The sequence below is a fragment of the Nymphalis io genome, chromosome 2 (assembly GCF_905147045.1).
Source record: "Nymphalis io chromosome 2, ilAglIoxx1.1, whole genome shotgun sequence".
In the NCBI taxonomy this organism is placed as follows: domain Eukaryota; kingdom Metazoa; phylum Arthropoda; class Insecta; order Lepidoptera; family Nymphalidae; genus Nymphalis; species Nymphalis io.
In genome coordinates, this window is record NC_065889.1 from 1,234,156 (window position 1) to 1,247,657 (window position 13,502).

The window sequence follows — 13,502 nt, forward strand, 5'->3', positions numbered from 1 at the left end:
GTTCACTTATGTCACCTAGTCCATTGACATTTGACACTTGAAAGATTTTTACATTGACATTAGACATTGATTCCAACACAATTCCAATATAGTTAAATATTATATATTGCATATCCAGAAGTGTAACTGATTTTATAAAAACTTGAAGTTGTTCTTATTAAAAATAAAACCCCATATCATATAAATTGATGTAAATTAGTGTAAAAATTAGATGTGAAGTCAAAGAAAGAATAAATAATATTTTTAACTGACAACTTTTATCTGTTAATGTCTTGTCATGTCAATTCAATTGTCATTATGTCATATTATTTATGTCACTAGGTACTCATTGATTCGAAATACATTTTTGTGTTATAAACTTCGACGAAAAAATGGAAACACTAGAAAAAAGACCTTTAAAAAAACCAACTAAAATTGAAGAAATGACGAAAGAACAAATACGCCAAGCTATTATTAAGAAAAGACAATGTAACGCCAAAGCCCAATCTATAGTAGAAAGTCTATTAGAAAAATGTGTTGACGAGGACTTTTTTCTCAATAGTTTGTCTGACATCAATCAAAGCCACTTTGATGATGTGATCGAAGAACGATCTATATTGCATTTATGTGGTTATCCTCTTTGTCAGAGAACACTGTCTGAGAAAGACATACCAAAACAAAAATACCGCATATTGGTGAAAACCAATAAAGTATATGATATTACAGCAAGGAAAAGCTTTTGTAGTAATATTTGTTATAAATCAGCAATGCATGTTAAAAAACAAATGTTAACAAGTCCACTTTGGTTTAGAGACTACGAAGAAATACCCAAATTTTGCCTTTTACCTTTAAATGCAACAGGAAGCCTTGGACAAGAAATAGATTTAAGCTTAACAGAAAAGATTAATTTGAAATCTGAGCCACAAACCTTTACATCTATAAATGATTTCTCAAATGCTACCCTACATGAAATCAATGCTTTCCAAAATAAAAATAATAATAACAAAAATGTACAGGAGAATCCAAATGAAACAGATGTATTAAAAACTGATAGTGACATAACAAAACTTAATCAAAAAGTTCATAAATTAAATCTTAGCAATGAGTTTAACGAAGGCAATAGTAGAATAAAAGAAGACGATAAATTAAATATCAATAAAAACAATATAGCTACAGGCTCGAATTCTACAAAAAATAATGCATCAAATCCTTTAAATATAGTAGGTGAAATAATAGAGAAACCAGAAAAGAAAATTGATCCTATACTACTAAATTCGCCCGCTAATACTTCCAGTGCTCCGCCTAAAAACTTAAATATGTCCATGCAAAAACTGACACAACAGAAGAAACAACCTTCTATAAACATTATAATGATCGAAGTAGAAAAATGTTTGGCTGAATGGTTTACTTTAGACACATTAATATATCTTTTTGGTGAGGATAAGTTGAAACAACTGGTTGCAGACAAGGGGCAGTGCATCAAAGATTACTTAAACAACTACTCAAAAAGCATATTTTACAACTCAAATTCATATGATCAATATCAGATTTTGTGTCGAAAGCTTAATATGTTGGAATTAGAAGATAGACGATATGATGCACAGACATTGTCCAGGGAAACAAAACCATTACCAGATTACTCTATATTAAAAGAAGAAAGTAAGAAAATGCAATTGAAGGTAAAAGCATTTTTCGCTGGAGAGACAGTAATTCCAGAAGTTGGGAATGAGGAGTCAGATCTTACCAATGTAGATGAGAATACAACACAATTACCGTTAGTAGACAAAAATGCACAGAATGCATTACGTCGACGAATTGTATGCCATCATTTGAATAAGGTTTTACCAGATTTGCTTAAGTCTCTCGGACTGCTGACATTAACAATTAGTTCTGATATCCGATTACTTGTAAATACATTCAAATTAAAAGCCAATAACATTATGTTTAAACCAATACAGTGGACATTAATTGCTATTGTTTTCATTCGGTTGTTATCTATCAGAGATAAGAGATTAGAATATTTATTGGAGCAACCAACAGCATTCCGACACATGCAGCTTTTGCTATTGAGTTATAAACAAGATGGTGGCTACTTAGATAGACTAATTTCATGGCTCACGGATATTGACCGATTGTTAGATGTAAATGATACTCAACTTACCATTGAGTAATATATTAATTAATAAAATAATTTATTAAAAATGCTGTTTTTACTTTTAACTTTAATTTTTAAAAGAATAGACTGTTCTAATGAATACTGTGCACCAGACTTTCTGTCAGATGTAAGTCGTGATTGCAGACTCAGAACCATTTTTTCAATTAATTCATTATTTCTTACCCACACAGTATGTACATTGACTCAAAGACAATAATATAATATTAATCACAAGACAATGTTACATCAGCTATCACTATTTACTTACTAAGTTACTGCTATAATTATACATAATGACAGCCTGCACTAAAAATACAATAAGGAAAAAATATATATAAATATCAGAAAGGCCGTTGGTCCTGCACCTGAACTTGGACAGATCTGATTTATCAGTGTAATTAGTGAGTAATAGTCACTCCCGGTACAGATATAAATATTTAAATATTATTTCTAAACGTAAATCTCGCATTACCCTCAATTAGGTGAGAACCCACAGATACAGTCAATTTATTATTTTGCCCCTGTTAAGAATAGATATGGACACAAAACGCCTGATATAAATCCAATAGCACACCGTCGCTTCTGCGCCTGTCTGCTGACGTTCTAATTTCTTTCTGCTTTTGTAATTTCTTGTATACATGAAACAAATCATTTGATATTTCAGTTAAATTTGTAACTTAAGCACAGTGAATATAAATACATATTCTTAGGACAAATGTGTAGTTATGTGTAAACATTACCATAACCGTATTTAATTCGCAATCCTCATAACGCTACAGTTCGAGCTACAAAATACTAATCCTCTTTTAATCTTCCGTATATAAGTTCGGTCAAACGTCGTCTCACCAGTTGTAGCAGGCATTTATGCGATTTCTACTTGAAAAAAAAACAGTCCGTCACTGTATAAATGTCACATTTGCCGTTGCCTTTGAATTTTTACTTTATACCTATTACCTTCTCTGCAATTTTGGGTAATATAAAATGACTGAAACTGATGCAACCAAACGTCCTTTGGAAATGCCAGAAACATTTCTTCCTTATTTGGAAAAATACAGGATATATAAGCTTTTTAAGGTAAGTTTAGTAGTAATAGTGTAGAAAAGTTACGGTGCTATGGGTTGGATGCAACTTTTTCTAAATATAGTTTCAAATTTAATTTAAATTATTAGTTTAATATCAGGATATATAGTATATTAACAAGTGAAGTTAAATAAAATCTTTTTTTCCTTTTGGATATGTTTTGTGTATTTATTTTAATGTGCAATTGTTAATGATGTTTTATTTATTGAAGGATATGGTACAAGACTTGATAATAAATTTACCAAAAGACCACCTCAAGCACATGAAGGTGTTCCTCGGTCGTCATCTGCACAGTTCCAAAGACGTTGATAGAGTCATCTTACTTGTATCGCCAGAGCTTCATATCGGTACTTATAACGTTGATTGTTTTAATAAGAATTTCGAAATAGAAGAAAGAACGTCTTAGTGTCGTCATATAAACGACTACTAGTAAAACTGCTTGCTTATTGATCCATAAAGAATACCTATATATAATATATGTGTAAGCCTTTATTTTCACGTAAAACCCATAATTTATGCCAAGCCGGTTGGCGTGGTTGGTAGATACTTGCCTTTCACGCCGATGGTTGTGGGTTCGATTCCCACCCAGGACAGACATTTGTGTGCATGAACATATCTGTTTGTCCGGATTTTAGGTGTAATTATCTATATAAATATGTATTTACAATAGAAATGTAGTATATATAGTATATCTTTACTGGTGGTAGGGCTTTGTGCAAGCTCGTCTGGGTAGGTACCACCCACTCATCAGATATTCTACCGCAAAACAGCAATACTTGATATTGTTGTGTTCCGGTTTGAAGGGTGAGTGAGCCAGTGTAATTACAGGCACAAGGGACATAAAATCTTAGTTCCCAAGGTTGGTGGCGCATTGGCTATAAGCGATGGTTGACATTTCTTACAATGCCAATGTCTAAGAGCGTTTGGTGACCACTTACCATCAGGTGGCCCATATGCTCGTCCACCTTCCTATTCTATAAAAAAAAAAAAATATCAATTGTCTGGTTTCATAGCACAAGCTCTGCTTAATATGAGATCAGATGGCCGTATGTGAATAATGTCCCAGGATATTATTATTGTTATTATGTATCAAAATTCCTTAGAACGTAACTATAAAATGCGTAATAAAAAAAAATTAAGCAGTCAAATCTTATTTCATTATCTTATATTTATTATATTCTTGCATTATATTACCTTGATGTACCAATTAAAAAAAAAAGGATATTTTGCATAGGTACACATCATATTGTAGTATTCGTTCATTTCCATGTTAGATATAGGTAGATGCTCAAAATTGTATTATTATATGCTCATGCAATGTGATTGATTGGTGAAAGATATAGTAATCCAAACTAGTATAATATTATATGATCCGTGGTACAACGTACAATTAATGAGTTTCGTGCCGGTTCTTCTAGGCGGAATTTACATTATGCAAAGCTATAGTATTATTATTATATTTGATTTATAACTGTGAATATCCCAATGCTGGGCTAAGGCCTCTCCTTATTTTGAGGAGGTTTGGAGTTTATTCCACCACGCTGCTCCAATGCGGGTTGCTGGAAATAACCTGTGATGCATTTCTTATTTCATATTATGTGATTTTATTGAATAAAATTATTTGTCATTTCAAAACCTATATCGTTTTTCAATATTTATAGATATGAAAAGATTGGCAAGAGACATTATAAAAGATCTTGGATACTTCGTTATCACACGACGCTGCGTGATGGATCGCTACGAAAAGGTTTATTTCATCGATAAAATATAAATTAAAATAATATTTAGAATAATCGTTTGAACCTTGTCACGTTTTCAGCATGATAAGTACGTGCCTGGATGCATTTCTCCTGTTCTCTTGTCTGAAGTGACGAAAATGATGACTTCAAGGGATCCTGTTCCGCAGGCAGGGTGGCTTATGTTTGGTACAAGAATTTCTATATAATGAGCCAGTGTAAATACATGCACAAGGGACACAGCATCTTCTTTGATAAAAGATTTAACTGTTATCGGTTTTAGGTTTTGCGATGCAGGTTATTAGGTACCACCTATATAATGTTAAAAATTCCTCTATCAAGCCGATAATACAAAAATCAGGCGATAAATCTATAATCATATACGTGGAATTTAAAATATATTATTTACTTATTTTAATTTCTTTTTTGTTAATTTTTGCTTGAATTAGAATAGTATAATTTCGATTTGATGATTATTATTAACTTTCAAAGACCACCCCTGTACAATACAAGAAGCGCGCTGTTTACAACAAGACGGGATCCTCCCTACTGTAACTTTGGTCCTCACTCCACCGCCATCAGCAGCTTCTAAAGCAGTCGACGCTCGCACCCCTGCAAGATCCTTCTTCCAACAAGACTTTGAAGGGCTAAAGTTGGCTTACAACGCAACACTGAAGGTTTGTATGAAGTACTAATCGAGTTAATATTATATAATAATAATAGCTACAATAACGTCTAAGTAAGTAGTTCATTGTTAAGGATATTATAAAATAAAAAGACTAAATGTACTTATATTAATTTAATTATAATGCTATATCTTCTATATATGTATTTAATGCGTTTTAACTTATATCTCAAGGGCTTAGAATTTTGAGAGCATACGTACCTAGTTCTAATAGCCTTAATGCTTATTGCAATCTATTTAAGCTTATATCTTGCTATTCTGTACATAATAGTTACTAATGCTAAATTTGATTTACTTCCTTAATAGGAGGTTTACATCGAATCAGAAGATAGTGCAGAGAAGATAGTCACGAAATGTTCGAACGCTATCAGCGCGGCCACGGCCGGCGCGCAGGGGCCGGGGCGGGGGCTGCACGTGTGGGGCGCGCCGGGCGTGTACCGCGTCGTGCTCATAGGGCCGCGGGGCTCTGGACGGAAAATACAAGCAAGCGCAGCCGCTAAGCATTTCGATATTGTTTATTGTAAAAAAACTTTATTTTAAATTTCTAATATTAGTATTAAATAACAAATATAGTATTTTAACCGGAGGAGGCTTTTTGCAGACTCGTTTGAGTAGATACAACTCGTATTGGCGTGTTCCGATTGGAATAGAAAGTGAGCCAGTGTAATCACAGGCCCAAGAGACATAACATTTAAGATCCTTGGACGGCTGCGCATCGTCGGTGTTAGAAGAGAATTAAATTTCTCACCTACCCGCTGTTGTATGGAAACATTACCTATTGCTCGTCTGCCTCCCTAAAATAAATAAAAATGTATACATAACGTAATTAATATTTATCTAAGTTTACATATTTAAAAAATAAAAGCTGTAATAAGACCGTGTCTTCTTCTGAAGTACGGATTTGGTAAATTGTGTCCAGTCAAGTACCTAAGTATGTTCTAAATTTCTAAATAAGTTTCATTTTTATAATATTCAAATTAACTCAAATAAATATAAACTCAAATAAATAAATAGAGTAGGGATTCATCGAACGCTGTTTTTCTTTTATAATATATATTACCTAAATATTACAGCAGCATGACTTTAGTTTCATCAAGTAAGTACCTACATATATTGTATTCACATAGTGCACTTTGAAGAACTGTTCAAGCAAGCAGAATTAAGGAACGACGAAATTGGTGAAAAATTACGAAAGTTTGGTGTTAGCGTTCGCCTAAGGTCGGAAATAGTTAAACGCCGTGTAGCTCAAAAGGTAATATTAATGTATTTTCATGTGAAGTAGTTAAATACAAGTAATTCTTATGTTAGTTTCAGAGTGTGCTTAAAACAGAATGATAATTCAAATTAAAAAAGGGATTAAAAGTTGTTAGGAATATGTCAAAACTATAAAAAGTACTAAAAATTGTTTTATCCCGACATCGTTCATCAGATAGTATTGACAGTCCGCCTCAAGGCTGCGCGCGAGCAAGGTCTATGTCAGTTAACTGAGTGACGATTAATACGAGAATAGTATTAGGTGTATAAACAAAGTCTAAAGACAAATAAAAACAATAATACAAAAGAAAAATCTTGATGAGGAGGCCAGAGGTCATCCTACATATGCAGGTTACCTGGCGACGTGTTCCTTCACCGTCGAGCACTAGATGAACAATAAACATATATATAATACAAGGCGATTCGCGCTTGCCCAAGTTTCAACCCGCAAACTTCGGTTAAGGCTTTATTTAAGCCACATCTCAACTCTAAATTCCAAAGAGATATTATCTCCTTAAAAACCAATTCAATATTTCATACAGCCAGTGTATGATAACTTAACGTTTTTAGGATTGTATTGAACACGGCTGGATCTTAACCGGATATCCTGAAACCGGTGAAGATTTCGAACAGTTGGACCGAATGCCCACCCCTCCGAATCGGTATGATCGTTGATGAACATTTGTAAATGTAATATATTAGTTATACTTATTATAATGAATAATAATTGTTCTTTTATATTAATTATAGAAGGTTTATTAAATTTATTATTACTGTTTGTCAAGTGAACTAGACTTTATAAGAATGTTCTCCAGACTGATTTTGGCCACGGCGGCCAATCTCAAGAGAGATTAGCCAACTACGCAGGAGTTATTACAGTGCACAAGTGTGTGCACAAACACAGATGAACTCTATTTCAAAAAACGGCAATCCGACACGACCGGAAAGAATCTTTACTCTTTTAGCTTTCGCCTAAAGTTACTCTACTTAATGCTATCTGAAACGAATCAACTATAATTACTTTCAAAGTGAAAGTCTGTAAATTTCAACAATGAGATTGCATCCAATATTGACCGACAACTATACTTACCTACTTATTCTAAAACTTGTAGACGCCTTTCAAATACTTTACTCAATGTAGTTTTATTATTATATAAATGTAGTCTTAATATCACATATATTTTCACCTTTTCCAACATAACAATCTCGCTCGATAAATAAACACATTTTAAGGATTTTCTTATTATTATATGTTAATTCCGTTTTAGGAAATTAAACCATATGAAACGGAAACATTAAGGGAGGTAGTTATAATTTGCCGATCTAATAATAAGACTTATCCTAACAGCATTATATTTCTGAATACGGACTGGGATGTGTGTAAGAAACGCACATTGTCACGGGGAATGGACTGGTGCACGGGACAGCAGGCACCGCGAGGCTCCGGGCCGAGGGTGTTTGCTCTGCAGCCAGACCTTGAGAAGGTTTTGGATGCTGAGGTGAAATTTGCTGCCATTGTATCTTATTAGAAATTTATCTGTGTGTAATGATAAGTAGCTTATTCTTTTTATTTCTTATATACATACTTTATAATGTACCTCTTTGGACCACCTGATGATTATGTGGGTGGTGACATTGGCGCCGTAAAAAATTAACCGTTGCTTACATCGCCAATGCGCCACGTTCCTTGGGAACTAAGATACTATATTCCTTTTGCCTGAAGTCTCACTGGCTAACCCAACCTTCAAGCATCACTGGATCACAACAATACTGAAAATTACTACTTGTCATTATAATATTTGCTTAGGGCATAATATTTAAAAATACCTCCCAGCATATAAAACAGTATCACGCAATACATACGAGTAAGTAGGTACATATATATTTATTACGAACAATGTTATATATACAATTTACTACGATGTTTCTATTGTCTAGGTATCAGTAAAGGGAATGATTTAAAATGTGCTCAGTGAATTTACGAAGCTAGCTATATTTTGTAAAATAGCTGTTGTCAATGGCGACTGAATGATAATATGAAATGATACCGGAAACAATCCTGATATTATCGAGGAAACGCCTACTTTACTTATTAAGTTTTTTTAAATTTACAGTTAGACGCTTATTTTACGGAAAATCTGGCTGAACTCAGAGCCGCTGCCGGCATTACAGCTGTTGAAATAGATGGCAACAAATCAATTGGTAAATATACTTCCTACATTGTCATAACTTGCATTTAGAAAAATATCTTGAGAAGAATCATTTAAAATTAATTCTTATATTTCTCTTTAATTTATTATATTATAATTAGGAAATTATTAAGTGATTGCCTTCGCTGTGATAATATGTATGAGTGTTTTAACATAATTTTATTGGATTACTATTTTTTTAATTTAATTTGAATTTGTTTTTAACATTAACAGATCAAGTTCAAGTGAAAATGCAAGCAGCCATCATTTCAGCGCCTACTTTTAACATTGAATGTTGCTCACAGCTCCGAAACGTCCGCGCTGACGAGTTAGCTTATTGATTTTTTTGGAAAAAATAAAATACATATCTTCATAGAAATATTTTTTATTAATGTACTCCTTCCGTACTTCGACCGAAAATTATAACTACATAATTATAATATTATCTAATAATTAAGACCTAACAACTCGGCAGTCTCAAAACAATTACATTCAGGAATGAACAATCATCAAACATTGAGGTAGTCTCCGAGTGACCCGAGACTAAATATTCGTCGTGGTCTCAAGCGGTCGTGAAGAATGAACTAAAGATATACAGACTTCACGAGATTCGCGACTGATTTCTTTACAAATAAAAAATGCATCAATTTACACATTAACATACTATTCCAGTCATACACATGCGCGGCGACCAACTACTATTATCGAGCATTCGGCGAGGTCCAGACCTGCCGACCGCCGCACATCCCATGCACTCAACACACTAATAAATATACACAACACCGGCTAAAACACTTTGTATCCGTTTATCTTTACAGGTTATGTACACCATACACATTATTACAATGTACCTAATCTGTAGTGACCTTTACGGAGATCACATTTGGCTACGGTCACTAGTATTCAGTCTGTCATGTTACAACTCGTCCTTGAACTCGTCGTCTTCACCGCCTGCGCCCTGTGGTGGGACGCCGCCTTGCCCTTGGTAGAGTTTCGCTATGATGGGCTGGACAACATCTTCAAGAGACTTCTTTTGTTTTTTGTATTCTTCTGAATCAACGTCTTGGTTGTCTTCTAGCCATTTGATTGCAGCGTCGATAGCTTCCTCCATTTTAGATTTATCATCATCAGAGACCTATAACAAAAAAAAAAAGAAATTATACCTCTTTATTTCATTAAATTAGGATATAAATATGATTGTTTTGCATTTAAGTTATTTCAAAAATTTGCATAATAAAAAAATACCAACCTTGGCACCAAGTTTTTCTTTGTCCTGGAGTTGGTTTTTAATTGAGTATGCATAACTTTCAAGTTCGTTCCTGGACTCAACTCGCTCCTTCAACTTCTTGTCATCATCTGCAAACTTCTCTGCATCTTTGATCATCCTTTCAATATCTTCTGGTGTAAGTCTGTTTTGATCGTTAGTGATGACAATCTTTTCCCTGTTTCCTGTGCCTTTGTCTTCAGCGGATACTTGGAGTATACCATTAGCGTCAATCTCGAATGTGACTTCGATTTGTGGAATGCCTCTAGGTGCTGGTGGAATACCAGTCAAATCAAACTTTCCAAGCAAGTGGTTGTCCTTGGTCATTGGACGTTCACCCTCATAAACTTGGATGGTTACTGTGTGCTGGTTGTCGCTGGCGGTAGAGAAGATCTGGGACTTCTTTGTAGGAATGACAGTGTTACGTGGGATCAATTTAGTCATCACACCTCCAACAGTCTCTATACCCATGGTTAAAGGATTGACATCGAGAAGGACAATAGCATCTGTGTCTTGTTCACCACTGAGGACACCGGCTTGGACTGCCGCACCATAGGCAACGGCTTCATCGGGGTTGATACCTCGGGATGGCTCTTTGCCATTGAAGAACTCCTTGACAAGCTGTTGAACTTTAGGGATACGGGTAGAACCACCAACCAGTACAATTTCATCAACATCCTTCTTGTTCATATCAGCATCTTCCAATACCTTTTGTACAGGCTTAAGGGTGGATCTGAAGAGGTCCATGTTCAGCTCTTCGAACTTAGCTCTGGTAAGAGTTTCAGAGAAATCATCACCCTCGAAGAACGATTCAATTTCGATTTTGACTTGGTGACTGGAAGACAAAGCTCTCTTGGCCTTTTCAACTTCACGACGTAATTTCTGCACAGCACGGTTATCCTTTCTGATATCCTTACCCTTCTTCTTTTTGTACAGTTTAATGAAATGTTCCATAACTCTCTGGTCAAAGTCTTCACCACCCAAATGAGTGTCACCATTAGTAGCGACTACTTCAAATACACCATTGTCAATAGTAAGGAGAGACACATCAAAAGTACCACCACCCAAGTCAAAGACGAGGACATTCTTTTCACCTTCCTTTTTGTCAAGACCATAAGCAATAGCAGCAGCGGTAGGTTCGTTGATAATTCTCATGACATTAAGACCAGCGATAACTCCAGCATCTTTGGTGGCTTGACGCTGAGCGTCGTTGAAGTAGGCGGGGACGGTGACGACGGCGTGGGTAACCTTCTTACCGAGATAAGCTTCAGCAGTTTCCTTCATCTTTACAAGCACCATGGCGGAAACTTCTTCAGGGGCGAAGATCTTATCGCCTTGAGCGGTCTTTACTGAAACATGGGGCTTGCTATTCTTCTCTACAACCTTGAAGGGGAAGAACTTGACATCATGTTGAACAGTTGAATCACTCCATTCACGACCAATAAGACGTTTGGCATCAAAAACCGTGTTCTCTGGGTTGGTGGTGAGCTGATTTTTGGCAGCATCTCCAATAAGACGTTCACCCTCTGCAGTGAATGCTACATAGGATGGAGTGATTCGGTTACCCTGGTCATTTGCAATAATTTCTACTCGTCCATTTTTATATACACCAACACTGTGGACAAACAAACATACATCCTTAAGGTACAATATTCTAATATTTTTATCTAACATTTATTTATTTTTTAATATTTTAGACAAGTTTAGACTATGACTTTATATTCTAATCCTATCAAAACCATGGCTATTAAAAAGTAAAATTTTATATTTAAGAAAAAGTTCAAATGAGCCTTGTGTTTGCCTCTAGTGTAACTAAGCTAGCAACTGCTTTTTATAACATTTAATAGTAATATGCAGATCTTCCAATATGTTAAGCTTCTGAAAGCGACCATAGCCTTTCATATAATCAAAATATATTTCATTCAAATACCTAAATAACCACGGAGTTCGGAATGTATAAATAGAATTGTAATAATAATTAAACAAATTATTATTTATCTTTAGTCTCCTAATTTTAAAAAAATATGTAATCATCTATCTACCTATATCTTTAACTCGAAAAATTATGACTATTTAATTGAACTCACCATGAGTACGTGGTACCCAAGTCGATACCGATGACAGTACCGATGTCCTTATCTTTCTCCTTCTTCTCGTCGGCGCACACCGCCGCGAGCACACACGCCAAAGCTAGCAGACTCCACCGCATTTTCACCATGCAATGTTCAGACTGAAAGATATTTAAAAATGAAAATTTCTCGTATTGGAACGTTTAATCGTTTGTAGTTTACGAATAGACTTATTAGATGTGATCTATTTCGGTTGAGATCCAGAGTTCAATAATCTCGCCAAGGACACGTAATTTGACACTAGACGACACGTCATTGTTAAGGACGTGATGACGATTCGAAATAGGACAGCAGTTATTAGAAAGTGTCAATAGTTATAGGTATAACGGGTTCATCTTAACGGTACGTTCAGTATGTGGGCCACCGCGCCGGCCCACTAAACGTCCGAGTCGAGAATATTCCACGAATGCAAATCGGTATGAACAAAACGCGAATTTGTTTAATTTGACCAAAATTTTTTTTCGGTTTAATAAATGACTTACTATCAATATATATTTCTGTTTAAGATCTTAATAATGAATTGGAAACATACTTAAAAGTCAAACTAGATTCAACTTGAAAGTTAGTTATTTCATGGAAAATAAACTTAACATGAATCGAAACTCATATTTCTATAATTACCTTGAATAATACGAAGATTTGCAATGTAGATGTACTATTCACAGATACGTAAAATCACTCTTGAAAAGACACTTATTAAAATTTTAGTTGTACACAATGCGCTAAGCTGTTCTCTTTTCCAATGTTCGACAGAAACTGAATTTGTCCACGCCGCCGCCGTAATTATTTAGCGCTAGTGTAAATCGTGGGCTTATCCCATTGGCTAGCGGCGTGATGACGTATTTAAAGCTTACACGCGATTGGAACAAGTTTACCGATTTGTCGAAATTTGATTGGCCCACGTTAATCAGTGGCAGAGAAATTCTTACGTTGACGACTCGAAAAACTCGAAAGTACTCGAAAACACACGATCACCCTTTGGCGTAAGATTTAAAATGTTGCAATATAAGCCTATGCAACTTTTCGAAAAA

At 34.9% G+C, this 13,502-nt stretch overlaps 3 protein-coding genes across 3 annotated transcripts; 2 read left to right on the top strand and 1 right to left on the bottom strand.

Moving 5' to 3' along the window:
• Window positions 1-330: 330 nt before the first annotated feature.
• On the top strand, window positions 331-2,174 carry LOC126777932 (putative RNA polymerase II subunit B1 CTD phosphatase RPAP2). Its single transcript, XM_050501251.1, has one exon. The coding sequence runs from the start codon at window positions 372-374 to the stop codon at window positions 2,148-2,150; it is 1,779 nt and encodes a 592-aa protein (XP_050357208.1). The 5' UTR covers window positions 331-371; the 3' UTR covers window positions 2,151-2,174.
• A 941-nt stretch (window positions 2,175-3,115) lies between these two features.
• Window positions 3,116-9,451, top strand: LOC126775147 (adenylate kinase 8-like). The gene is made up of 11 exons (XM_050496936.1): window positions 3,116-3,208; window positions 3,426-3,561; window positions 4,876-4,961; window positions 5,034-5,139; window positions 5,443-5,627; window positions 5,942-6,155; window positions 6,763-6,887; window positions 7,460-7,551; window positions 8,238-8,388; window positions 9,004-9,091; window positions 9,313-9,451. Exons 1-11 carry the CDS (start codon window positions 3,116-3,118, stop codon window positions 9,417-9,419), a joined length of 1,383 nt encoding a protein of 460 aa, XP_050352893.1. The 3' UTR covers window positions 9,420-9,451.
• On the bottom strand, window positions 9,448-13,219 carry LOC126775138 (endoplasmic reticulum chaperone BiP). Its single transcript, XM_050496924.1, has 4 exons — window positions 13,093-13,219; window positions 12,430-12,572; window positions 10,328-11,957; window positions 9,448-10,213 (listed from the first exon to the last, which is right to left on the bottom strand). The coding sequence occupies exons 2-4, from the start codon at window positions 12,558-12,560 to the stop codon at window positions 9,995-9,997; spliced, it is 1,980 nt and encodes a 659-aa protein (XP_050352881.1). The 5' UTR covers window positions 12,561-12,572; window positions 13,093-13,219; the 3' UTR covers window positions 9,448-9,994.
• Window positions 13,220-13,502: the final 283 nt, after the last annotated feature.

Excerpts from the sequence above, each read along its gene's own strand:
- LOC126777932 (XM_050501251.1), top strand. The coding sequence starts at position 372 with ATGGAAACACTAGAAAAAAGACCTTTAAAAAAACCAACTAAAATTGAA.
- LOC126775147 (XM_050496936.1), top strand. The coding sequence starts at position 3,116 with ATGACTGAAACTGATGCAACCAAACGTCCTTTGGAAATGCCAGAAACA. Across the intron at positions 3,209-3,425 it reads GGATATATAAGCTTTTTAAG|GATATGGTACAAGACTTGAT; the intron begins GTAAGTTTAGTA and ends TATTTATTGAAG. Across the intron at positions 3,562-4,875 it reads ATCGCCAGAGCTTCATATCG|ATATGAAAAGATTGGCAAGA; the intron begins GTACTTATAACG and ends CAATATTTATAG.
- LOC126775138 (XM_050496924.1), bottom strand. The coding sequence starts at position 12,560 with ATGGTGAAAATGCGGTGGAGTCTGCTAGCTTTGGCGTGTGTGCTCGCG. Across the intron at positions 11,958-12,429 it reads TTGGGTACCACGTACTCATG|TGTTGGTGTATATAAAAATG; the intron begins GTGAGTTCAATT and ends GTTTGTCCACAG. Across the intron at positions 10,214-10,327 it reads AAGAAAAACTTGGTGCCAAG|GTCTCTGATGATGATAAATC; the intron begins GTTGGTATTTTT and ends TTTTTGTTATAG.